The sequence below is a fragment of the Triplophysa dalaica genome, chromosome 2, assembly GCF_015846415.1.
Source record: "Triplophysa dalaica isolate WHDGS20190420 chromosome 2, ASM1584641v1, whole genome shotgun sequence".
Taxonomy (NCBI): domain Eukaryota; kingdom Metazoa; phylum Chordata; class Actinopteri; order Cypriniformes; family Nemacheilidae; genus Triplophysa; species Triplophysa dalaica.
In genome coordinates, this window is record NC_079543.1 from 898,064 (window position 1) to 924,434 (window position 26,371).

The window sequence follows — 26,371 nt, forward strand, 5'->3', positions numbered from 1 at the left end:
TATGAACTCAAAACCACTGAGACATTTCTCCAAATATCTTTATAAGTAACATACAGATTTATAACCGCATGAGAAGGCAAATATGATGACAGAATTCTGGGTAGACACACACGCACACACAGACACACACAATTATTGTAATTCAAGCAAAACTTCCTAATTTTTGGTTTCCCATAAAGTACTCCCCTCTCTCTCTCTCTCTCTCTCTCTCTCTCTCTCTCTCTCTCTCTCTCTCTCTCTCTCTCTCTCTCTCTCTCTCTGTCTCTCTCTCTGTCTCTCTCTCTCTCTCTCTCTCTCTGTCTCTCTCTCTCTCTCTCTCTATCTCTCTGTGTGTCTCTCTCTCTCTATCTCTCTCTCTCTCTCTCTCTCTCTCTCTCTGTAGCACACACCCTTCTGAAAGCAGCAGTAGGCGGTCATCTCACGAGCAGCTCAGCTCAGTTCATCTTCATGAGAGGTTGTAGGTCAGATTGTGTTTGCTCATGGTGCTTCAACACACGCTGTATAGTGTCGGTGGAGAGTCACGCACTCATTGTCTTCTTCTGTGGTTGGTTTGTTCATTAACATCGATGGAGGAATCTGAGGTGCGCTGAAGTTCAGGGGTCAGGTTGGGGTGTCGTCGTTGGCTTCTGGATCGGCGTGACGTGCAGCATGGCAGACGCGGGTGAGAACAGAGATGTGAAAGAGCGCTGCCCTCAGGTGTTTGTGGTGGACAGTAAGGCGCTGGGCCCTCCGGCCGCACGTCAGGTGTATGGTCATCACCTCTCTCTCATCTACCTGCTGCTGGGTGTGGCACTGCTGGGCGTCTTTATAGAGGCCGGACTCATCTATCATCTCTACGGCAGACTCACGGTGAGCGCTTCTAGGATTGTCATTTTTAGTTCTGCTTTTAGCCAGACTAGACTGATTTGTTCAGAACTTGATGTTGAATTGGCTGAAATTTGTTGAACATAAATCCGCTTCTTTTTATATTTTAGCGCGTGAGCAGTGACAGAAAAACCTGTCTTGACGTTTGTGTTTGTGCATTTCAATTACTGCATTCATACATACATGTGTCATCTCATTTAAAGTGACGCTTCACCCAAAAACAGAAGTTCAGTCATTGTGTGCGTGGTTGTTAATCTGCGTGCGAGTCTTTCTTCAGTGCAACACATAGGGAGGTATTTGAAAAAATGTCTCAGTGGTTTTGCGTTCATATAATGGAAGTCAATGGGGTTGTGTTTTTGGTGACCAACATTCTTCAAACTATCTTCTTTTGTGTTCTGAAGAAGAAAGAAACTTGTGCGACCACACGGCAGTTGCTAAATGATGACAGAATGACAGTTTGATAATATGAGCTCATACTGTACGCGGCAAAATCCCCAGAGTTAAATCAGCTGATGTCATAAATGTGCATCAGAAACACTATTTCAGCTGATGCAAAAAAAAGCTTCTTATTGCTGATATTTTCTTCAGCGATTGTGTTTGTTTATTAATGACTCAATTAATTATCTTCATCATCTCATTAACTTTATCTCCCTACAGTGTTACTTTAACTAGACTGGGACAAGATGAACTCTGAGCAGAGTTGATTTCAGTCTGGGGATTTTGCTGCGTAGGTGTAAAGAACCGATGTGTGTCAGGTACATAAAAGTGCTTTCTAATATCTGTTCGGCTGAACAGATTTGACCTCCGCCCTCAGCTGACCTCGCTTCCTCTCACCCTGCAGCCAAGGTCTGAGACAGCCCTGCAGAGAGGGAACCAAAAAGCATGATGGGAATTCCTTTGACCAAAAGCTCGTGCATTTGTTCAGATTACGTTTCAGTTTCTGTTTTTTGTGTTAAACGGTCTGTTATTTAGCTCTTTCAGTGACCTGAGGTTCAGCGTTTGGTTATTAGTTCAGATTATTAACCGCTGTGACATCACCTTCTGCAGCGTAATGCTCATGCTTTTATATGACGGTGTTCACTTCCTGTTCAGATGTGTGTCGCTTGTTTTTATTTAGGTTTTTTTTTTTTATGAAGATGACAGAAGTAGGGCTGTCAAACGATTAATCGCAAACATTTGTGTTTACATAATATGTGTCCGTGTATTGTGCATATTAACATTGTATTCATGCATACAAAATAATACACAGAAATGTATTTATATTTATTAATTAATTTGGTTGAATTATTGATATTTACCAATAATTCAACTAACAAATGATCATTTATTCACTTTTATATATTTTTTTTTCATAAATATATGCATGTATGTGTATGTGTTATAAACACACAGGTAATATGCACTGTACACAGACATATAGTATGTAAACACAAATTTTTATTCTGGATGCGATTAATCGCTTGACAGCCCTAAAAAAAAGACATGATCACATCGTCCTCCAACTCTCTCTGTAAACCCAAATGCTCAAAATAATCAAACAGATCAAGTAATGTAAATTTAATTTGTTGAAAAAAGTTATATTTACTTAGATAGTTTTGAGTAAAGTATAATGATTATTTTTGATTAATTTGAAGATCAAACTAAAACTAAAACAAAAAAATGCACCTTGTTCAATTTACTTAATTTAGAGATGTAAATTCAACACAATTGGTCAAGAAGGATTTCCAGTTCCCAGCATGCTTTGTGTCAGACTGCATTAGGGGAGTACTTTTTCAGTAAAGTTTTTCAGTAAAGTTAAATACTTTTTAGCGTTTAATGTTTACTTATCTTGGATATTTCGAAAATTTTGATATATTTACAGTTTTGTGTCAAATCAAGGTGTTTGTTTTATGCATATTAAGACTAAGAAATGTGTTCAATTTAAAAAATATTTCATACCTCTTGAATATTCTCTCTTAAATGTCGACATTCTCTCAATGAAACCGAAGAGCTTATTATTTTTAACAACGTGTCTAATGTAGAGAAATGTGTTTCACAATTGTGTTTCACAAACTGAGTACAGCAGATAATGTTTGTACCTTTGTAGTGCTTGTACTTTTACAGTCGTGGCCTGTAGATGTGCATTTGCACTGAGTAAGACATACAACTTTTACTTTGACAGAGATTTTAAAAATTAAGGTTAAGGTTTGCTGCATTATCTAATAAAGTGAAAATCATTCACTCCCTGTGTAACGCAAAGGTTCATGGGCTGGTCAGGAGCTCATGGGTGAACCATCATCTCTTAATATCTGAGTTAAAGGTCCAGTGTGTAATATTTAGGAGGATCTATTAACAGAAATGCAATATACTTAACTTTGTGTTCCAAGATGTATGTCAAACTTACATAATGAAGCGTTATGTTTTAATTACCTTTCTATCTACATACACCGCGGGTCCACTTGCATGGAATTAACCATGTTGTTTCTACGGTAGCCCTAAACGGACAAACTGCTCTACAGAGCGCGTTTCGTAAACGCGTTATATCCTACGGAAAAGAAGCCAAAACGTGATGACATCTTTGTCCTGTGTCAGCCACCGTAGTGCTTCAAAACGGAGAGGTTGAGTGAGCCGTTGGTTGCAATTCGCAACCTCACCACTAGATGCAGCTAAAATCTCCACATTGCTACAGAGTAGTTTTGAGACACCATGGTATGAATAAAAGAAAAAAACAATATGTCTAGTATATTATAGTCAAGGTAGTTCGGATAAGCAGTAGAAAATGGAATGGAATGGAATATTATAGTCACTGTGAACGGGAAGCTGTGATCGTTTTTTATACCGTATTTTGATGCATTTAAGAGTGAATCAGAATTTCGAATGAGAAAAATAGTAGCCGTGGCTATCGTTTTTCACAGCAAATTGCTTGGATCTATAAAAACAGCCGTTGCATTTTGAAATGAAACTGGCAGCAGACTGACAGCTGAAGAGGAGGAGTTAACGGATGCTCCGCCCAAGCCGTCTAATATTCGGCATTTCAGATGGATAGTAATTACAATATTTTAGGTTTTTAACTGAATATAATGAGGGCAAATCAATTTTAAAAAGAGAACGACCCACACTGATAAGCTATTTACAATAAACGCTGCAATATTTCATGAAAAAATAGGAAGTGTAATTTAAATTTTACTGGGCCTTAAAGTACAAAATGTATGTGTCACTCAATGTGTAAAAACATTTAGTGTACACATTTTTCCTAGGTGTAGCTAACTCTTCATATTCAACTAAAATTAGAGAGAATATTTTTACGTTCAATATCATGAAATGTAATGATGATGGTTTTTCTAGGTAAAAGTCACTGTTGTGCAAAGTAACTGATCTTGTTATTCTCATTGCAGGCACCATCAGATAGGACCATTCAGAAATTTGAATATATTAAAGTAAGTTGTCTACAAGTTTGTGTTTAACATCTACAGGAAAAAACACAACCCAAGGCGACTAGTTCAATTTGGCAGAAAAACAAGAGATCTGACAACCCTGTCCCACATGACGTGTACAGTTAAAGTCGTCAATGTGGAGTGTTATTAATTATGAACAAACTATCAAAACCCTTGCTGTAGATGGCGCATCAAATCTTTTTGGAAGATGTTTCATACAGAGCCATATTAATATCAATGTATGTTTTTATCAACAGGCAGAGAATGATCCATTAATGAATAAATCACACGGTCAGTACAAAAACACACACACACATGTGTAATCGCGTGATGATGTGTGTTCATTAATCCTTGTGTTTGTGTTGTGAACAGAGAATAATGAAATTCCACCTGTAAAACTCCCCGAAGATGTGCGCAAACCTGCAGCGTTTCTACAAAGTATGAAAAGCTTTACACATAAAGTACACAACAAGAAAAGTATAACTTACTCTGTCTATATAGAATTTCATAGAAATGAGAAATGTCCCAAGATTCATTTACATCTGCTGACAAAGAATTCTGCAACAGCAATAATAGTCATGGCAAATATAGAAGAGTACATTTCTCTTTGCCTAACTGTGAGTTTGTGTTCCAGCAGAAGAACACGGGGCTTTGCGCTGGACAAAAAACATTTACCCTACCTTCGTGTCCGGTTTGCAACTCAGGAACAACAGTCTGTACGTTCAAGAGGATGGATTTTATTACATCTTCTCCAAAATGTCCTTCCTGGAGAACTGCAGATTGGTGAAACATCAGGTCATGTACATCACAGGGAGGTACTCCGGCACCATTGAGCTGATGAAGAGTTCCAGGTATCTACCTTAAAACAACAAAGTGTAACACAATTGAAGTTTTGTGTCCTTTATACAGCAGCTTTGAGTTCTGCCGCACTTCTTAAAACAATATTACTCCATTTAAACCCACGCATGCATACGCATTGTTCTACAGAGAAGACGAAGAATAAATTGGTTTATTTGAGGATTTGATCGACTCGGTATCATTTTCGGTCGATTTTCTCAAACACACTCCTCTATATAATTGTTGTTTTGGTTGTCAAGAAATTCCTAATATGCATTTCAAAGTCAGGGGCGGGCTGGCCATGTGGCATTCAGGGAGTTTTCCAGGACACATATGCATGCCGAACCCCCCGGTCAGTAGACTTAACCATGCAAATCCCCCCCCCAGTTGACAGAACCGACCATGGACCCCCGTCGACAGAATGGTGGAGGGCCAATGTTTTGATTTTTCTTTCTAATCCAGCCCTGGTCACAGTTTTCTCTAATTCACAATTTTGTTGTTTTCACAGTTGGATATAATGTTTCTTTATAAACTGTGAGTTTTCAGGACGCTGAAATGCAGTTGTCGTGTAAATTAGGGTGACCATGTGTGCCATTTTTCCTGGATGGGATTTCGGTGGCATCCTCCTGAGGTCGCATTTGTCCGCCGCATACATCATTGAGGTTTATTATTTCAGGTTTCAGAAAACCAACAGTTAGATTTCAAGGTACAAATTTAACTGCGTTCATTTTTCAATGTTTTTATTATCCGGAATGTGAGAACCTTGATGACGTAGACTATGTGATGGACAAATGTGACCTCCAGAGGATGCACCCGAAATCCTGGCCAGGACGTGTCTGAGTATGGTAACCCCTATGTAAACGAACAGCTACAGTTTGTTAGTTGTAAATGCATTTAATGTGGTGTGTACACAGCACAGTGCAATAGAGTAGAGAAAATGTGATCTTATTAACTTTTTTATACTTATGAATCTTTTGTAGATATCTTTGCAACAACCATAAAGACCAGTCGATGCCAGAACGTGGCAACAGTTACCTGGGTGGAATCTTCAACCTGGTGAAAGGTGACTGCTTGTTTGTTCAGGTCAATAACCTCTCATTGGTGTACGGAGAAGCATCTGAGAACTTTTTTGGTGCCTTCAAGATCAACTGACGTCCATACTCCTGCACACACACACAACCCATGTACTAGGCACACACACACTCTTTACTCTTTAGTCTCTTTACTCTCAGGTTCTCAGTTTGAAATATTTTTAGATGCTAATATATTTACACATCCTGTGCTGTTTTTATCATTTCTAGGTGTTTATTTTCAGTTGGGGAGCATATTCTTAAATTCTGGGTTTGGTTCTAAAGACGATGTTGTGTTCATATAAAATATAAGAACATTTATCATATTTCACGTTTTTATTGTACTCTGTTTAGACTGAGTATGTGGTTATGGCCAAGCTAACACAGTTACGTTGTGACGACATACATGTACCAGACCATATTTCTTGCCACGACGTAACAAATAACGTTCCAGCGACGTGTCTTCGTGATTCCCTGTCATATTGATGGCCGGTTCGCAAACGAATCATTCTTTTGATTCGGTTCTTTTCAGTGAAATCGGACTGAACCGTTCTTAACCGTTCTAATTCAAATTATTTGAATTACTTACTTTCTACTGCGCATGCGTGTAATTTCTAAAGCGAATAAAAAGCTTTTAGTCAGATATTTCATCAATTGGCATGATATAAAACACAATGGAAATATCTTTAGGACTTTATTACTGCCTTATCACTGTATACGATTCAGCAGTACACTGAACCGAGAGACGATTCCTTCGGACACGTTCGATTGAGAACCGATGCGCTGGATAGTGACTGAGCATGCGTGATTCACCGTGAGGCTACTGAACCCTGTAGGACAACTGATGCTATCCTAATGCTGCAAGCTCACGTGAACCGAGATAGTAAATATTATGGAGCAATCTGGCAAAACGTAAGTTTATATAATAAGAAATAAATCGTATTGGATTGTGCATGGATCATATAGTTTCTGTAATATGCAGATGAAGATTAATTATGTACTTTATGTTTTAAGATTTAAAATATCATAGTTTGCTGCACATCACTGTGCCTGTTTTTGGGTAATTTCGTTTCAAAAGTGTGAGAAATGTGTCATAATGATGATGATTTGTTAACTGACAGAAGTTATGATTGATGACTTATATATTTTGTTCTGAGCCCGAGTGTAGTATTTTCATCCTCGCCAGGGCGAGTGACTTTTGAACTGGTTCATTGAAAAGAACTGTCCGAAAGACCCGGTTCGCAGAAAAGAGACAAAACATTGGACGTTGCTGGGACGTGGTGATTACCTCCTGAAGACATAAATGGAATGAACCATTTTTTGTCACAGCAATGTACCAAATCAAGTTTCTGGGACGTAACCGGTATATCCCAATGACCAAACAGGTTTTTTTCATAATTTTATTTATTTCCCTCTTTTTCTAAAATATGTATCACATTTGTAAGGTATAAAATAAAGAAAGAATATCAATAAACATCTAAATAATATATCATGCAGTGAGGTAAAACGAAATTACCGTTAATGTTTAAATGATGCAAGCGAATGCATTTTTAATCATTGTATTTTATTAAACTCCAGCTGAATAGCTGTGAAATATCGGATTAATAGCATTCGTTTTGACAATATAATGATTTTATTCTAGAAATGACCACATAATAACATAATAAATAGAAAAGACCACATTGAGTAATCCAATAACCAGTGTCCATGTTATCTGAAGACCAGAACATCACGTACGCTACAACGCTCTCCATGGGATTAATTCACTGCTGTATTTGAGGACGTGGCTACGACGTTTCTGAAACGTAACTTAAGCAAAAATTCTGAGCAATAGAACTAAGACGTCCTCACAACGTGGCACAAAGTAATGTAACGTTGACCAAACAAAGATGCACTGGCGACGTTGTCAGAACGTACTGTGTTTGCTGGGGGGTTGCGTGCTGTTTTTGATGCAGTGAATTATTGGCTGCTGTTAGCATGAAACAATAGTCACAAAATGTTTGGAATGAAAAACGTACGTGTCAGGCTGTTAAATCACACTTTTGCTGTTTTCCTGTTTAATTTATGGCGTGTTCATAATTTTGCATATTGCTGTGCAGTTCATTGTTAATAAGATGAATAAATTGTGAATAAATATCATTGTTTAAATTTAAAATACATTTTTGTTCATGTTTTTATGCTATTGTGTTGTGTTTGATGTCTAACGTAAAACTGAAGTGGAGAAAAACAGATTTATGCTTCAGATTCACAGGATGTTTGTTGCTCATTTGAAAATGGATGAACAAGATAATCCCTTTAGTTTTAACGAAATAGTTCACTGAAAAAATAAAATTCTGACAGTTTGGGGTTAACCATTGATTAAATTGGACATCCCGGGACAGTTACTGATGATGACTTTTGTCAGACGTCGTTATTTTGGTTCCTAATGCATATGAAACACTCCGTACGCATGTTTGCAATCACAATAGACTGCACCAGGGATGACATATTATTTTTAGTCCAACCTGGAAGTTACAGCGACAGCAGTTGTGTTACTGTACAAGAACAAGAAGCCAAAATAACTTTTGTGAATAATCATAAAAGCATAAACTCTGTGATCTATAAAGGTTTATGATACTTCAACACAAATTCATGAATTACCATAAACAAACTTGACATTATAGTCACCAAGCTTCTAGTCTAGACTGCTCTCATTGGCCAAGGCCCGCTCAAAAGGCCGTATGACCAACAGGTAAAGCAACCAATCACGTTTAGTTTTGTGCTGGATCAAAAGTGAACAGCAATCATTTTCATGAGTTTATTCCGTGATCTTTGCATATTATTTAAGAATTAAGCGTTAGGTGGATCGTGATGATTCTTATTGCAACAGACTACTTCGATCGGACGGCTTCAGGTTGTTTCCAGGCTATAAGAACGTGACACGCACGTCTCACAGAAATCCTGTAAAATTCAGAACGTGCCTAAGTCTGTCCCAGAAAGCGTGTCTTATGCTTTAGACGTTCAGCCAACGGTTCGTGGCCGTGACGTCTGAGACTTCCAAGATTTAAAAAAACATGCTCTCTACTCAATAGGAGCTCTGTGGATGAATCTACATTCGTTTTTGATTGGTGGATTCTTTTGTTTTATGATTTAGAAGTTCCCGACAACAGTTGAAGTCCCATGTGTCCCATTTGTGCCTGACACGTAAAGGCTTTAAAAAAAACGGTTGTTTTATGTCATAGAATTTATTCCAGACATTTAAACTAAAAACGGATTGACGAGGGATCCAGAGGAGTTAAAATGCTTATTCGCTTCCTGTGGCTTCCAACAACTACAGCACGCTATAGAAACACATCAGTAACAGTTCTTGTGTTGAGTCAATGATCAAGTATCTAATGTTTCTGGGTTCACTCTTCATTTAAGAGTGTGTGGAGTTTGACGTTTCTGTTTTCCTTATTTATGAAGTTGAAATGATTGGATTGACTGTAATGCAGAATGAAATGTGATAACGAAAATGTTCAAATCTTAGAGTGAATCACTTGAGCTGCGACGTTTGCACAATGTCCCTCGTTCTCTTTCTCGTTTCCAACCTCAACCTCACAAAGAGAGAGAGAGAGAGAGAGACAGAGGAGGAAAGGCACAGATAAGGATGGAGAGAGACAGGATGTGGTGTTAGACAGAAAAGGAACGATGTATAGAAACCGGGTTTTTTATTTTGAGGTGGGGGGGTGGTGCATTTTCCTTACTCAGCGCATTTCTACACTCACAGCGGAAGTTTCCAAAAACCTGCAGGTCACCACAAACAAACAAACCAAACGACTGCCATTTTTGTTTTTTGCCGTCTGCTTCAATTCTTTGCATTTTTCCTTCAGTTTTTAGAGAATGAGAGAAAGTCGTTTTTCCACACACATTACAGCCGAAGAGATGTTTCTCAACCCAAACGTATGCCTTTTGAAAGATTAGAATGATTTGCAGTTTATGTTTCATTGTTTTCTTGTAAGGTCACTTATATTGTTGTGTGTTGATGCTTTGGCAATATTGTACTTAAAACAACCATGGCAATAAAATTGACATTGATGGAGACGTATGGCGCCACCTGGAGGTGAGCTGTCCAGCTGTGAGTAAATCATGCTTTGCCAATGGTAATCGATATGCAGAAAATAAACAAGCTTACTGCACTTTTACTATAAAATATCATTGTTATTTTTGTAAGAGACACCGTAAACATGCCGTTCAATCCATACTTGGCTAAGAATAACCCATCATTGCTAATAGCTGCTTCACACTGTCAGTTTGTGAAACGTGTATCGTAAAAAAGCAGATCCCAGGTAGCACATGTACGTCTGTAAGATGTCTGCTGTGGGAAAACGTCTGATAATAGTCTTGGAGAAGACACTTTTACATCCATTCTAACCCTGATAGCACACTTCATCTGGCAGAAGTCTATTTGATGTCTGCATTTACATCTGCAAGACATCTATTGAAGACGTCTGTAAGATGTTTGATTTATAATGGATGTACAACTGCTCCTTCTGAGATGTTGAGCAGATGTTTAAACACTGCAGATATTTTCCAGCACATTAACAGATGTATGTGTGCTACGAAATTTTATAAACGTCTTGTATACGTCTTCTAGAGGTCTGTATAACATCTGAAAGGCAGATGTCTGAGAGACATATTACAGATGAGCAATCTCTCAAAGAATTCGTCTTGCAGATGTGTGAAGACATCAATTAGACGTCTCCCAGATGTATTGTTCGCATTTTAATTTGTTTACATTTACATTTAGTCATTTAGCAGACGCTTTTATCCAAAGCGACTTACAGGTGGGGTAGGCAATGTAAGCAATTGGGACAGCATAAGGACAACAAAAGCATAAGTGCAATCAAAAAAGAAGACTGTTCTCATATAACCTAACACAGTATACAGAGCTAAGTTAGAGTTCAGTAATGTTTAAAGCATTACTGTCTTACATAGAAGGTCTGATATTTGACACGTGTGATTGGCGTTGAGCTGAGTAGAAATGCAATGAATCTATGCAAGGATGTGAACTAAGAATTGAGGCTTTTGATGTAGACACTGTAGATGCTTCACACACAAACAGACTGATGTTTAATGTTTAATTGCGTGTTTGTGGTCACAGCAAAATCTCAGAATGCGTGTTTGGTGTCTCCTTTCATTTTGAGAACCGAGAACAAAACCATTTCTCCTAAAATAGCAAGTTTTTCAAAAAATCATAAATGAACCTAACAAAACCACAAGAAAACACACCCACATAACACACCAGACGTTTACAGATGTGCTTACACAAACTAATACTGAATTATGATTGAAGACAGAGACTTTTGATTCTGACTGCTACTTTCTGTTGTCTCACTTGATGTTTCCAGAAACTTTCTGTCACTACATGCCATAAAAACTTTTGAGATGAATATTTTGTTTTTCTTCCTGTGTGTTTCTGTTACTCAGAGAGAGAGAGAGAGAGAGAGAGAGAGAGAGCTGCAGAGAAATTGGGTTGCTTGTTTCTTTCCTGGCATCAGGATCCGTCTGAGACATGACAAACTGAGTCAAAATGAGAGGCAGATAGAGACACAGGCCTGCAGAGACCAGCCAAAAAAATACAGGAAAAAAAATTGAGACATTGTTCATGCATAACAGCAGATGTCAGTAATAAACCGTTGAGTTCCCTGAAACACACGGCAGTCATTTGAACCACGAGTCCAGCTGTAAGAGTGCTTGTGTTTCATTGGGTTGAATGTGATTAAAAAAGACATTTGTAAAAGCTAACACATTTTCCTGGATGACAAGCACATGTGGGGGTGGAATGAGTTGAAACAGCTGCTCAAGATTTGCTTTGAAGCTTTTCTGATGTTGCATTTGTTGGGTCCTCATGACTGTACACTGTTGAAAAAACAGCATATGCTGGGTTAGGTATGTTTTGATGCTGCTTTGCTTGTGTGCCGGTGGTGTGCTGGCTCCTCACCAGCTTAAACCATCTTAAACCAGCACAAACCAGCATCAAAACATACCTAACCCAGCATATGCTGTTTTTTTCAACAGGGAGGTCTCTATCATGCAAGTGTTTTTTGCAAAATTCTGCTCGACGCAGTTTTCATTTTCACACCTGTGCGCCACGTTTTTAAATAGTAAAAAGAATTTTCGCCCATTTGTGCTAATAGACTGCTCCAAAGTCAACGGTAATTTTTTTGGTAATTAAAAGAGCGCATTAGTAAGCACGGCTCGTACCTTCTGCTTATTACACACGGAGGAACACACAAACAAGCAAAATATAAAAAAAATGGATTACAACGTGAAAGATTATCATTGTGTGCATAAAGATAAAAATCTGGCTTGTCCTGTAGATTGTCTGCTTAAATGGAATGGGAGATGAGACTCTGATTGGTTTACTGCATGTTTAGCCCAAAACACACCCTTGACTGATAGGAACAACCCTGCCCACCATACGGCTGGCGTGCCCACCATATTCACCGTTCTTAAACGAGCAAAAGTGAATGCGGACATTCAAGGTTGTGGTTACAATCAAATTAAAGTCGCATCATTTTTTTAAGTTCATCTTTTTGTTGTTGTAATACAACACTCATAATAATATTCAACCCATGTGTATGGGTGATAATTTAAAGTACTCTGTTATCATTTACTCTCTTGTCATTTCAAACCCATGTGAGTTTCTTTCTTCCACAGAACACAAAAGAAGATATTTTGAAGAGTGTTGTTAACCGGACCCCATTCAGTTGGATTGTTTTGTGTCCATACAATGGAAGTGTCCGGTGCTGTTCGGTTGCCAACTTTCTTCAAAATATCTTCGGTGGTGTTTTGCGGAAGAAAGTCATACAGGTTTGAAATGAGGGTGAGTAAAAGTTGAGAGAATTTTCATTTACGAAACGTTATGCTAAGGTTAGGGTACGCCCTTTAAATTTGAGTTCATTAAGCATTCCATCTTTCAATTTCTTGGAACCAATCACAACATAATATGCCAAACTGAAGGTCTCTTTTATCAGTGAAAGCACTGCAGTACAGAGCTCTTAAAGTCACAGGTCACGCCAAAACAAATTCCAAATCGTTTTTCTTCAGAACACACAAGGAGATATCCATTGACTTCCGTTTCTCAAAATATCTCCTTTTGTGTTCCACCGAAGAAAGACTCACATACAGATTTACAACCACACCAGAGAGAATAAATGATGAGAATTTTCCGCGGAACTGTCCGTTTGACCAAACACTATATCACGTATTTCTGCCAGCCGCTCTTAAATCACACATTAATGATTTTTCGATTCTGTCAGTACAGATAATCTTAACAAATTCCTGCTAAATTACTGGCACACAGTCTAAAAGTTGAAATGACTCATGCTGTTTCCAGACGCTCTGCATAACTTGCCCGAGGTATTGATGTCAGATAAAGAACAAACTTGTGTTGAATGGTGATGGTCATGTTCACAGCTGAAATGTAAGGATTTTTATTTCAACTTCGTAATGCTGCTGATAAGGTGCTGCTGATGTCCTCAAACATCATCAGGGTTCGTACTTGTTTGTTTGTTTGTTCACCGTGGGACGAGGTGTCGTCGCGCGGTGACGAACTGAAACCACACCAGCAGCTCTGACTGTAAGTGACGCAGACAATTGGCTGAACTTTCCTCCTGAAGAGTCTGCCGACATCCCTTTCAGCGGAAACAACACAAGAATACACGGAGAGCCAATGGAGAGTTTCCTCTTGAGAACATGATGTGCTACTCCACACGTGTCTCCTCTTAAGTTGAAGAAGATCTCCAATAAATAGTGAAGATAGTTATTAACAGAGCCATTGAGAGAGTGAGTCGGGTCAACTCCGTTGACTCCAATGGAACAGATTTTCACAGCAATGGCGGTTCATGGAGGCTCTCGACTAAGACGAAAGCCATTTAATGAATACAAAAATGGACGAAATAAAGCATTTAAAGAGAAGACTTCACTTCCTGGAACTATCTGAAGGCTCCATGTGTCACGTGAAGCTCCAGCGTTTTGGACTTCCGTTGGCAGAACTCTCTCTATGGCTCTGGTTATGACCAACTTAAAGGAGTAGTTCACTTTCAAAATAAATGTTTATGATCATTAACTCACCCCCATGTCATCTAAGGTATTTATGTATTTGTTTCTATAGGGAAAAAGAAATGAAGGTTTTTGATGAAAACATTGCAGGATTTTTCTCCATGTAGTGGACTTCAATGGACTCCAAACGGTTGAAAGTCAAGATTACCAGTATTCATCATCTGGTTTGATTTAAAGCCCTTTGAAGCTGCACTGAAACTGTCATTTTGACCTTCAACCGTTCTTCACAATATGGAGAAAAATCCAAGAATGTTTTCATCAAAAACCTTCATTTCTTTTTCACTAAAGAAACAAATACAGAAACATCTTGGATGGCATGAGGGTGAGGAAATGATCAGGAAAATGTATTTTGAAAGTGAACTACTCCTTTAAACATTTGTTATCAAACAATTGCATATACTGGAAAACTTTGAATAGCTCTAATGTCAACTGTTGATCAATTTGTGCTCGTCCTCATTTCTCCTTTGCAATTTTAGGAGAAGAATCAGACACAAAATTGATCATATAAAACTCTTTACTCGGAAACACATCAGAAACGCCTGAAAATATGTACATTGACAAATATTTTGCATTTTATTAAATATTAAATAAAGCATTTCAGTGCTGTCATCATTGATACATTCATCTGTAGAGTTCCTGAGTTTGAAAGCATTCACTTCACAACAAACAGCAGAACACAAAGTGTGTGTCACATCACAGACTGAACAAAACACACATGGCTTCTAAGTGTTGTGTGTAATAAACATCGACATACAGTGACGCAGTCGTCTGTGAACAGGAGAATTAGTCAATCGATCATCATTGTCACGTTTGACCTTAAACATACCGCTTCACACATAGCATAGGTACACCTGTGAGACGTCGCTATGTGGAACATCTGCTGAACGTGTTAGAAAACGCAGTTGTACCTACATTCTTCATCATAAACATCTTACAGATGTCTTCTAGAAGCCTATATGACGTCTGACAGCAGGCGTCTCCGAGACGTAGTGCAGATGAGCAAACAATACAAAACCACGTCTTGCAGACGTCTCCCAGATGTATGTGTGGTATCAGGGTTACATGTAGTGATATCTACAATATTTAACATGTACAACGTAAACATAAACACATTTATGAGCCATATATACAGTAGAAACAAAACAGAGCATAAATATTACAATTATGTAAAACACATATAAATATATTTCAGTTATAAATAGTGCTTATGAATCATGGCTTATCCATTTGGTTGGTTGTCAGCAGGTCAACGCAGAATGTGCAAACTTGGCCCATGTTTACATGTGGAATTGGTCATAAAATGTTGCGTAATAATAATAATCGCATATTTCATGTCTTCAGTCCTATTGGTAGTTGTCATCCGGTGAGTCCAAATATGCATTCAATAAACATACAGTGGACGGCCAATCCGATCCAAATGTTCTGTTCCTCACAGCTTTGCGAGCGCCAACTTTGATAGACCTGCTTGACAGAGCATTAAAATAGAGTCTTGAGATAGCATGAGTGTGGATGAAGGTCGAGAGGGCACGGTAACTCTAAAGTCAGCTCAGTTCCTCACGCTCATCCGCAGTGACCTTTCATCTGGCTTTTATCCGTCAACCCGAAACATCCCGAATCCGGAATCGTTCAGCTCCAGTTTCCAGTTGACTGACGTTTCAAAAAACTCTGTGAACTCTGATCCGGCCAGCAGGCGACTATCCTTTTCTGAAAGGGTGAGCACACTCCAACACGTATGGCTGACCGGTTGCGTTCCGTTTGGCAGGGTCACCGAGCAGGTCAGTCGTGTGTTAGCATTTTGATCCTTAAACTTGACAGTGAAGCGATCCTCTGGACACTTGTGCATGCAGGAAAAGTTCAGCTGGACGTAGAGGAAGTAACTTCCGCTGGCGGCCACTTTCAGAACACTCTGTTGATTGTTATAGTCGTACAGAGCGCCCACGGATTGACTATCTCCATATTCGATAGGCTCCCACGTCATAGTGCCGTTCTTCAGTTTACCTGCAGGGCGGAGACAGAGAGACACACTTAGTCCCAAAACTTGCTGACTGAGCAAATGTTGTAGGCTGTTGGGTTACTTTCTGCTGACAATGTGCATTAAGTGCATGTCTGCCCTCAATTTTTTGTTTTGAAAAAAGGGAGATTCAAGTAGGTAAAATGTATTTATTTATTTTTTGTTTGTTCCTAGTAAGACCAAAGTTAAGTGCACGGAGATCGCACATAAGTGCCATTCGGTAAAGAAATCTGTCAAATATCATGTTATAAATAAAATGGATCCTAAAAGATTTCATCATGAAATAAATGTATGAAGTTACAAAAGGAAACTTACTGTCAGTGGCTCTCAGGTATGCAAAGTTCTGTCCCTAAAACACGAAGAGAGAAACATGACAGGTCAGATTAGGCAGGTGGCGTTACATAAAAAAGTGAAACAAAATATTTTTCTAATATAATATTATGGGTTCTAATATGAATGTTTTTACGAAAAGAGAGAGATAGATGGAAAAACACGACATAAGTGCGCAAACATACCTTATAGGAGTTTTCGGAGAGTATGTCCCCGACTTGGCCGGAGCTCTTCGGTGTCCTGCGCGCGTTCATTTGGCTCTCGAGGTGTTTTGCGAACAGCAGCGCGCCACCGAGTCCAGCGAGGAACATGACGAAGAGCGCGACCACGGACGTGATGAGAAAGGTGTCCAGACATCTGCCGCGGGGACGCGCAGCGGACTGACTCTCGACATCTGCGGACGCGGACATATCCAGAAGCGGTGTTGTTATCCAGCAGCAGCGCGAGGTGATTATATCCACGAGAGTTTGCGTCTATCTGAAGGTAGACATCATGAGGAGGGAGGTTTTAAAGTCCTGTCTATAGGGAGGAACTAGCGGGTTTCCCACGTTTCCTCCTCCCGCCCACGAGCGCGAGAGACGAAAAAACGACAGACTTTCCGCTTCTGTTCTTGCGCAAGCGGAGACGGAAAGCGAAAAGAGCGAGTTGAAGTGTGAATTTCTCCAACGATTCGTGGAATATCGTCCTACATGCACCATACCGTCCCATTATCGTCCCCTCACGCGGCTATTTTTGTTTCACTTTTATTCGGCCGTTACACTGACCTGGTGACACGTCACGCATGCGCGAGCATCCGCATGCACCTGTGGCACACAGGGAGATTCCCATCAGAGGAGAGCATCCCTGTGCCCAACTGTGTTGTGTGTTAGTTTAACAGCCGAACTCAGATGTTGTCCAGTTGTGTTTACTTTCCAAGTGCCATTTTTAACTTTCTTTGGTGTTAAACAAAACAAACATAAATATAAATAACATAGTAGCTACTTTTAAACTTTTTTAACTTTCCTACAAACCCCAAAAACTCATTTAAAACTAACTGCGCTGTAAAAAAACGTTTTACTTTAAAGAGTACATTACATGAGATCATGTAAATGACATGTCATGCAGTGTGTAATATTGCCGTGTTTGAAAGTAAGCAGTCTGCCAAGTTATAAATCTGAAGGTGAATGAATAAGAAAGTTATTGGCACATAAAAAAGGGAGTCGACTCTGAATCACGCAAACTATTCGTCCCTAGTCCGATTAGCGAACCGCCAAGGATTTAGGTCACTACATATAGGCCCTGAGTACGTTTTGCTAGGTCTGCCCAAGAAAACCTTACTCTTCTCCCCCAAACACTGTACCTCGTGAGCCTATTTACGGCAGACCAATCATAGCAGACGAGACCATCTGACCAATCACATGACACTATGCTAGCGGATAGGAGGGGATTAGACTGATGAATCACGAACAAATCATTTGAGAGTCAGTCAAGAAGTAAGGTAAGAAAAACGGCCTATTATTACGAAATAATAGTGTTTTTACAACTTCGTTGTACATAAACTTGTTGTTGGACACTCCATAAACCAAAGTAGGACCTTAAAAATCCCTAGTTATGTACTCTTTAAAATTTGGACAAACCCAAATAGTGACAGAATAACCTAGAAAATGTTCACATTTACCTATATGGGGTTGAAACAACCCAACGTTTTTAAAGTACGGCCCCTCCTAAATTATGTTGTTTTATCACAAAAAAGTAAGTCCAACTGGTGTAATGGGTTTACATCTGTATTTGTACAGTGAACAGATGAAGCTTCATGAAGTGTTTACATTCATTTGGAATGCCCCTGACATCACCTTCCTGAAGCACCTATTAAGGGCACTAAAACAGCACTCAAGGTTCATGAAATAAAAGTTTACTTAGTGTAAGGTCATGCTTTGAAACTAGTCTACATGAAACAAGGGCACATGTTGTGTAGACATTCACGGTAACATTTAAACTTCTGTTGTCACTGCACGGAACCAAACAACGTTTAAAAACACAACGATTAACGTGTTTCATGTATCAACAAGTTCTATCAAGCAGAATTAATAGACGCACTTACAAACAGATTGACCAGTATTGAGCAAGGTCCTCTGAAAAAGTAATTGATTACTAGTTACTAATTACATATTCAATAGTGTAATTAGATTACTGATTTAAATTACTCTCCGAAAATGTAATTACTTTCTATATACTACATCGACCTTGACGTGATCAGTGATTCAAGGATAGACATGAAACGCCTCTTAATTAATTCCAACAAATAATATAAAACTACATAAAGTAATGCTATTACCTGACCAACATATTATAAATGTGAGAATTATACATTAAAGCACGGATTATAATTTGTATAATTCAATGCCACTACTGCACACACAGTATTTAGTTGAATTACTTCAGAAGTTACTGAAATTAAAAACATAACAAATAAGAGTAATCCCTTACTTTACCTTCTCAAAGGAAAGGTAATTAGATTACAGAAACTAACACTACTTCCCCAATACTGCAGAAGACGGAAAGGTTGATGAATACTCTGTATTTAAGGCAAATCGAAGTGATCTGATTGGACATCCAGGTGAGAATTTGGAGTCATGAGGCTGGAGATCAGAGAGGTCACGTCTGCAGGTGTCTAGAAGATGAAGGTAAAGAGACATATTCTTGCTTCCTGGTGTACAGGAAATAATGTCATCGTCTAGAATGTAAGAGTTGCTCAGTAGCTTGTTTACTCCGGAAACTTCCCACCTGACATCATTGACCAATCAATTCATTAACATTTACATTTATGCTTTTACCAGACGCATTATCCAAAGCAACTTACATTGCATTATATTATACATTTGTTTTTAAGGAGGTGCAATCTGTGGCATCAAACGCTAACGCTATACTTTAATCACTGACCTACAGGAAAGCTGCAATTCAGTGTGTTTAAAATGTGTGTGTGTATGAAAGAGAGAGTGTGTGTGTGTGTGTGTGTGAGAGAGAGAGTGTTTGTGTGTGTGAGAGACAGAGAGAGAGACAGAGAGAGAGAGTGTGTGTGTGTGAGAGAGAGAGAGTGTGTGTGTGTGTGTGAGAGACAGAGAGAGAGACAGAGAGAGAGAGTGTGTGTGTGTGAGAGAGAGAGAGAGAGTGTGTGTGTGAGGGAGAGTGTGTTTGTGTGTGTCAGAGACAGAGAGAGAGAGAGAGTGTGTGTGTGAGGGAGAGTGTGTTTGTGTGTGTCAGAGACAGAGAGAGAGAGAGAGTGTGTGTGTGTGAGGGAGAGTGTGTTTGTGTGTGTCAGAGACAGAGAGAGAGAGAGAGTGTGTGTGTGAGGGAGAGTGTGTTTGTGTGTGTCAGAGACAGAGAGAGAGAGAGAGTGTGTGTGTGTGAGGGAGAGTGTGTTTGTGTGTGTCAGAGACAGAGAGAGAGAGAGAGAGAGAGACAGAGAGTGTGTGTGTGAGGGAGAGTGTGTTTGTGTGTGTCAGAGACAGAGAGAGAGTGTGTGTGTGTGAGGGCGAGTGTGTTTGTGTGTGTCAGAGACAGAGAGAGAGAGAGAGAGAGAGAGAGAGACAGAGAGTGTGTGTGTGAGGGAGAGTGTGTTTGTGTGTGTCAGAGACAGAGAGAGAGAGAGAGAGAGAGAGAGAGAGAGTGTGTGTGTGTGAGGGAGAGTGTGTTTGTGTGTGTCAGAGACAGAGAGAGAGACAGAGAGAGAGAGAGAGAGTGTGTTTGTGTGTGTCAGAGACAGAGAGAGAGAGAGAGAGAGAGAGAGAGTGTGTTTGTGTGTGTGTGAGAGAGAGAGAGTGTGTTTGTGTGTGTGTGAGAGAGAGAGAGTGTGTTTGTGTGTGTGTTGTTGTCACGTCATGTGTGGGTCTGAAACTGTGTCTCTGTTATTTCTGTCAGCTTCCCTTCTGAAAGTTGCTCAGGGTGTCAGAAGTGTTTCCTGTATGTGGACGGGTCTTTTCGTTTTATTTTCCAGACTCGTGATCAGGGCTTACTTGAGGGAAAAGTAAACAAAGACATGGACTGGAAACCCCAGCATTAAAATATCCATTTAAGATATATATGAATAGATACGAACACACCCACTCTCTCTCTCTCTCTCTCATGTACATTTCTCTGTCCGTCAGATTACCAAATTAGATCAGAATAGGTATCTCACCAAATGAGATCAGTGACGACTGACATCACAGTGATGGGCTCATATTAACAATAAATCTCATAGTGTCAGACGTCCTTCTTTATATCTTTATGGTCTTTTTGAATACTTGATTCTGATTGACTGAAACATGTGCAATAAAACCCTTTTATGGACGTGCAGCTCCAGTCACTTTGATATTTCACCTGTGTGATCAAAACTGACACTGTAAACATCAATAACAGCTTGGTATAAATGGGATAATCCATGGCTAGCTGTGCATTATTAAAGGATTTTTATGCACTTTGAGTCATGTGGTTCTTGGCCTCCACATCGTGCATTAAAATCCTTAAATGCACATCTAGCCTTACATGACAAATACAGAGCTGTCGCTTTGTTAAGACAAATGAAGACGTCCCCAAACAAACCAAACCTGATGACCAAAGCGCCAAATGGAAGTTATCTCTCTTTGCCGCGGTTTGTATTTATTCCATTTTTGGTCAGTTATTTAATCTCATAGCATTTCATAGCCCAATGTGAGAGGCATTAGATACAGTTCAGTCATCTAAATCTCATTTTCATCTCATGGGTTCTTTCTCCTGCACATCAATGAGATTGAACGAAGACCAAATGGACAGAAATGCAAATTTCAAATGGTGGCTTAAGTCTCATCTCAGATATCTCAGAGAAAAAGAATCAGGAATGTCACAAATGTCTCAGAGTTTGAGAAGAGTTGTCCACGATGTGTCAAACTGAGCTCAGATTTGTCTCGTTTGCAATCAAAAGTCAATTTTAGTGAAGATCTCAATTTCAACTCAAACATTTACTCAAATCCAAGTTGGAAAGTAATTTACCAGTCGAGACAGCAGTAAAGAAACTAGACAAAATCAATCATATGCAAACAAAAATATGAGATAAAGTATCATATCTAAACATGACGAGAGTAAAAAATCCCAGATCCCAGGAAAATTTCTCAATGGAAAGATGAATGTAGTGATGACAGGCACATCAAAGCATCTGACGTATGAAAGCTGACTCAGAAAAAACCCGTATCTACAAACGCTCGATTTAAAGGTGATGTGTTAAGATGAGATAAGAGTTGAAGAGTAAGGCTAAGGTCGGGCGATTTCAGACCACCTGTAATATTTCACGAATGACATCATTCGGCTAAAAGAGAAGCAGAACACATTCACTTTCTGTTTCTGTCTGAAATCTTTGCAGCTGATCAATGAGACGCCGGAGACTCGAGGATGTTCAGAGATGTTGATAATAACAGGTATTTAGAAATGATTTGTTGTTTGATAGATATGTGATGTATTTAATGTAATGTATGATTTCAAATCTTTGATTTTCACGACATCATGTCCGAAACAGTTCACAATGCTGTCTTCTATTGCAAACATAACTCTAGCGGACAAAAATATCTTTGATTTTATTTCAAGCGATTATAAAAGCCATACAAAAGTCTGTTTACATAAGTCGTGCCACTCGGCGGCCATGTTTTCAACGTCTCTGGGCAGCTATTGACATCATAGCAAGTCCACAGTCCTATCTACTTGAATTGGTGGAAGGGAGATATTTCTAAAATCGCTGGCAAGAATCTCATTTAGACCGCATGTTTCCGATCAATAATTAAAGGTGACATGAACTGTATCATAACTTTGGTTTGCTACGCTTGAATTGCACTGAAAATCTAAATTTTCGAGGTCGCCTCACGAGGGCCCCGCCCCAGAGAATCCTCAGTCATTACTGATTTAAGATTGCCTCGTTTTACTGGAAGGGGGGACTTTCTTCGCTAGAGCGGCCATATTGAGCGTTGCACTCCCCGCCATTCATCCTAACGGTGTCATAAGGTAACGAGTCCCCCCCGAATTCGGTCCCCTTTAGGACCCCGACTGGTACAAAAATTCATGAATGTTTGGTTAGTGCTAGGCCTAGGTTTTTTCTGCAAGGGCTAGTTAACCACATAGTTGTATGCTAAGCTAGTCGATACGTAAGCTTACTTAAACAGTAAGAAGGAGATTTGTTTGATTTCACTACCTACAGCCTCATATACATACGAGCATAGCAAGCACTTAATGTAAAGACGTTAATGGTCATTTTAGCAAAGTTATAGTGACATGTATTGTAATGTAATTTTGTAAGAATTGCAATCAGGCGCTAAAAGAGTACCCACATAGATGTTCTGTCAGCTGATAGAATCAATTGGGATCCTAAAGGGGTACTGAATTCGAGGGGCGACTTGATACCACATGACACCGGCAGTGACGCATCTTAATCATATGAATATCTTTGGCAATACGGATGCATTGTGACAGCCCTGTTGTGAACATCTATGCAATTTCTCAAAACGTCCTCATTCCAGATAAATGTTTGCTGATGAAACGTTGATATTAATTTCGGATGATAGGATGGAAGCAGTGGCGAATCCTGCTGAATGGGTTCAGATAGACAAACATCAGGGTGTGTGAGAACACAGCACTGTAGGCGTATTGCCGGTCAGTCAGGGAAAGTCTGCAATTCACACAAAGGTCGGGGACGCTACTGCCAAGCACTTACATCATGACAGCTTTGGGTTTTCATTCAACAAAATGAGGAACTAACAGTTTCACAAAAACAGATTCCAAAGCTTTCAGTGTTCAGAGCACACATGATTCTCTTCCTGTTTTGTGTGAGTTTCTTTTTAAAAAACTTAAACTGCTACAGTAACATACACTTACAATAAAACGTAAACCTGTTATAATTGCTGAAAAGTCAATGAAGGTCAAAGACTGTGTCAATACACCTGTAAGGTGACGTTGTGCATTATGGGAAGTTTTGTGGGCACGTTGAGACAGGTTAGCGGTTAAGTGGGTGGAAACATTTTTTTTTACATTCCTGGACTCTGGTGATGCTATTTATGGACCTTTCGTTCGACTGAGTCAGCAAGACCATACGTGTGTGTTGTGAGCATCGCCACTTAAAGGGACAGTTCACCCAAAAATGATGTCATCATTTGCTCAGCCTCTTGTCATTTAATACCACTGTAAACGACTTTGTTCTGATGAACACAAAGATATTTGAAGGAATGTTAGTCATTTTCAGTTCCAGAGTCGGCATAAGACCACGACTAACAGGGGGGCAACTGGCTCCCAGTGGGAGGGCACAGAATCAGCATCATCAATACAAATGTGGTAGTTTTGTGCAAGGGCACACTTAAAACTTGTGCAGGATGCTATTTTCTATAAAAGGGATACCACACATAGTCACAACAAAAACTACAGGTTGACAATTATAACCTATGCTGTGATATAATGCTCCTTCGCCCCATGGCTTGCTAAAAGTAAATGAAACACACCGACCTTTTAAAAAAGGTATGAACATTAAACTTCCTTAAAACTGTGTTCTTCCATTCGGTTGTAAATTTTTCTTTTCCAAAGCTGAACTAACTGAGCCTTCCATTTGTGAAACATCCAGCGTCTGTCACTTTGCTAATTGCTAGCGGCTTCCCTCCACACATAAACATACATTAATATGCTGCGTAATGACGCATCATCACAACAGCAGGACTAGATTAATCTTTTTTTTAAGTAAACAAATTGGCTTGGCTACCTTTTCATTTCCTCTTTGTTTAAAATTCTTGAAACGTTGAAAAGTTCATTCATTATTTTCTTTATGTATTGCATGAATTTAAAACTGTGTCATCTGGGGGGGGCACAACAACCCTGTGCCCCCCCTTGGCACCGGCCCTGTTCAGTTCCTGGACGTCATTGACCTGCATAGCAGCAAACATTCATCTTCAGGCAGGAAGTGCAAGAGTGAACGACCCTCTTGATTCAAGTTACTCCAAAGAACATTATCACAGTATCTTTTGCTTTCATTAGCAGGTCAGCTTATAAATAAATGTCATGGCAACGTCATCTTCTCTCCCGAGTCTTTTTTGGCAGAATGTATAGCACATCAAACAGTCCAGCATGGTGACATAATAGTGCAGTTATTGGCTGCATGGAAATATATTTCAGAGAACTTCATTTTGCACTGGTGTAGGAGGAAATCGAGACGTGATGGCGAAAGAACAATCATGCGATCTGTCAGGAAGAAAAAGAGAGCAGCACATTTCATCACCTCCAGTATAGCTACGACACCTCAGACTTCCTCTTGCAAAATATAGCTGGTCAACAACACTCATTACTCACACAACACAGGTCGAGTGATGATTCTCTCCACTAAACCAACAAAACGCCATGTATGACATTGACATCGAAATTGAATTTCCATGTTTGGTGTCATTTTAAAGGGCATAACGGAGTGCACTTAAAAAGATAAAGTGTCATTCTGTATATGGAGTAAAGTAGAAGGTCAAGAATTTACAAGGAACTCCTTTTCTGTTGTGTCGCAAATAAGTGATGATCAACAGACAGATTGGATCTTGTTTTTGTTTGAAGAGATACTGAAGCTGTCAAATGTAGTGACCTGATAAAATGTAAATATATTTGAACAGATTGATGATGCTATAGAAGGCAGGAGAGAACATGTGAAATACTTTTTTTAGTTACAATGACTTCATGAAAACACATTGATTGTCGGTTGGCAGTTGGATTCAATTATCTTCATCACTGTTGGCAGACAGAAGCAGGGAAGTTCCAGTATAAAGGGAGAGAGAGAGAAAGAACTATTCAACTGTATTGAGGGGGTGGTTATACTACATTTTTTTTTGGAGCAATGGAAGAACACCCAGGAGGACTCCACTTTTGAAAGAAAAACATAAGAAAGCCAAGCTAAAATTTATTATAAGCCACAACCCTTCCGGGAGAATGTCCCTTTGGGTTGGTGAGTCAAAACTGGAGCTTTTTGGCAAGTCACATCAGCTCTATGTTCACAGATGAAAAAATCTAGCTTTCAAATAATTGAACGCCACACCTACAGTGAAACATGGAGGAGACTCGGTTGTGTTTCTAGTGCTGCATTGCTGGATCTTAAATCTGTGCAGGGCTCAGAAATCTCAAGACCAGCATTCTGGAGTCAAACGTACTGCCCAGTGTCAGAAAGCTCGGTCTCAGGCGCAGGTCATGGGTCCCCCAACAGGATAATGACCCAAAACACTCATCTTAATTCACCCATGAAAGGAGAAGAACAAATCATGGGACTTTTCTGAAGTGGCCTTCTATGAGCCCATCATTTTTGGCCATGCAATTTTCCATTGCTTTGTTTTAATATTTACAATATTATGTTGAATAAAAAAATCAAAAGTCTGATTTGTATTAAATATGGAATAAACAATGGTGGACCCCAATTACTTTTGTCAGCCTCAAGTTCTTTCAGAGAAAACGTTGCATTCTTTGTTTTTTTGCAGAGGAGTACTGACAAATTCGAGCACGTCTGTAATTAAAGAAGTCACAGCAACTTACCGTTGGCAAAAAAGTGAAGTTCAAATGATAAAGCCAATTCGTTTGTACTTAAACAAAAAAAAGTGCACATTTTTTGTCTCTGTGAAAACTACAGAAATGTGAATGTATGAAAACAGTGATGTCATGCACATGCGTGTTCAGACCTGTGTAAGCACTTGACGATCAAAGCAACATTGGCAGACTGTGTTAGCTGATCACATTACTGCATTACAAAACACAGGTGCCGCTAAATAATGAGAAAA

At 39.3% G+C, this 26,371-nt stretch overlaps 2 protein-coding genes across 3 annotated transcripts; one reads left to right on the plus strand and one right to left on the minus strand.

Moving 5' to 3' along the window:
* The first annotated feature begins 417 nt into the window (after positions 1-417).
* LOC130438027 (tumor necrosis factor ligand superfamily member 6) lies at positions 418-8,333 on the plus strand. Of its 2 annotated transcripts, none has more exons than XM_056769775.1 (6): positions 418-849; positions 4,239-4,280; positions 4,535-4,568; positions 4,650-4,715; positions 4,912-5,128; positions 6,095-8,333. In XM_056769775.1, the coding sequence occupies exons 1-6, from the start codon at positions 649-651 to the stop codon at positions 6,264-6,266; spliced, it is 732 nt and encodes a 243-aa protein (XP_056625753.1). In that variant the 5' UTR covers positions 418-648; the 3' UTR covers positions 6,267-8,333. The 2 variants fall into 2 exon arrangements, with proteins under 2 accessions (XP_056625753.1, XP_056625761.1); XM_056769783.1 differs by having other exon boundaries at positions 4,915-5,128.
* Positions 8,334-14,819: 6,486 nt separating this feature from the next.
* Positions 14,820-17,356, minus strand: LOC130438076 (uncharacterized). Its single transcript, XM_056769846.1, has 3 exons — positions 16,796-17,356; positions 16,596-16,629; positions 14,820-16,267 (listed from the first exon to the last, which is right to left on the minus strand). The coding sequence occupies exons 1-3, from the start codon at positions 17,018-17,020 to the stop codon at positions 15,858-15,860; spliced, it is 669 nt and encodes a 222-aa protein (XP_056625824.1). The 5' UTR covers positions 17,021-17,356; the 3' UTR covers positions 14,820-15,857.
* Positions 17,357-26,371: the final 9,015 nt, after the last annotated feature.

Coding starts and splice junctions, on each gene's coding strand:
- LOC130438027 (XM_056769775.1), top strand. CDS start 649: ATGGCAGACGCGGGTGAGAACAGAGATGTGAAAGAGCGCTGCCCTCAG. Junction 850..4,238: donor ATCTCTACGGCAGACTCACG/GTGAGCGCTTCT, acceptor TTCTCATTGCAG/GCACCATCAGATAGGACCAT. Junction 4,281..4,534: donor AGAAATTTGAATATATTAAA/GTAAGTTGTCTA, acceptor TTTTATCAACAG/GCAGAGAATGATCCATTAAT.
- LOC130438076 (XM_056769846.1), bottom strand. CDS start 17,020: ATGTCCGCGTCCGCAGATGTCGAGAGTCAGTCCGCTGCGCGTCCCCGC. Junction 16,630..16,795: donor TCTCCGAAAACTCCTATAAG/GTATGTTTGCGC, acceptor TTCGTGTTTTAG/GGACAGAACTTTGCATACCT. Junction 16,268..16,595: donor ATACCTGAGAGCCACTGACA/GTAAGTTTCCTT, acceptor TCCGCCCTGCAG/GTAAACTGAAGAACGGCACT.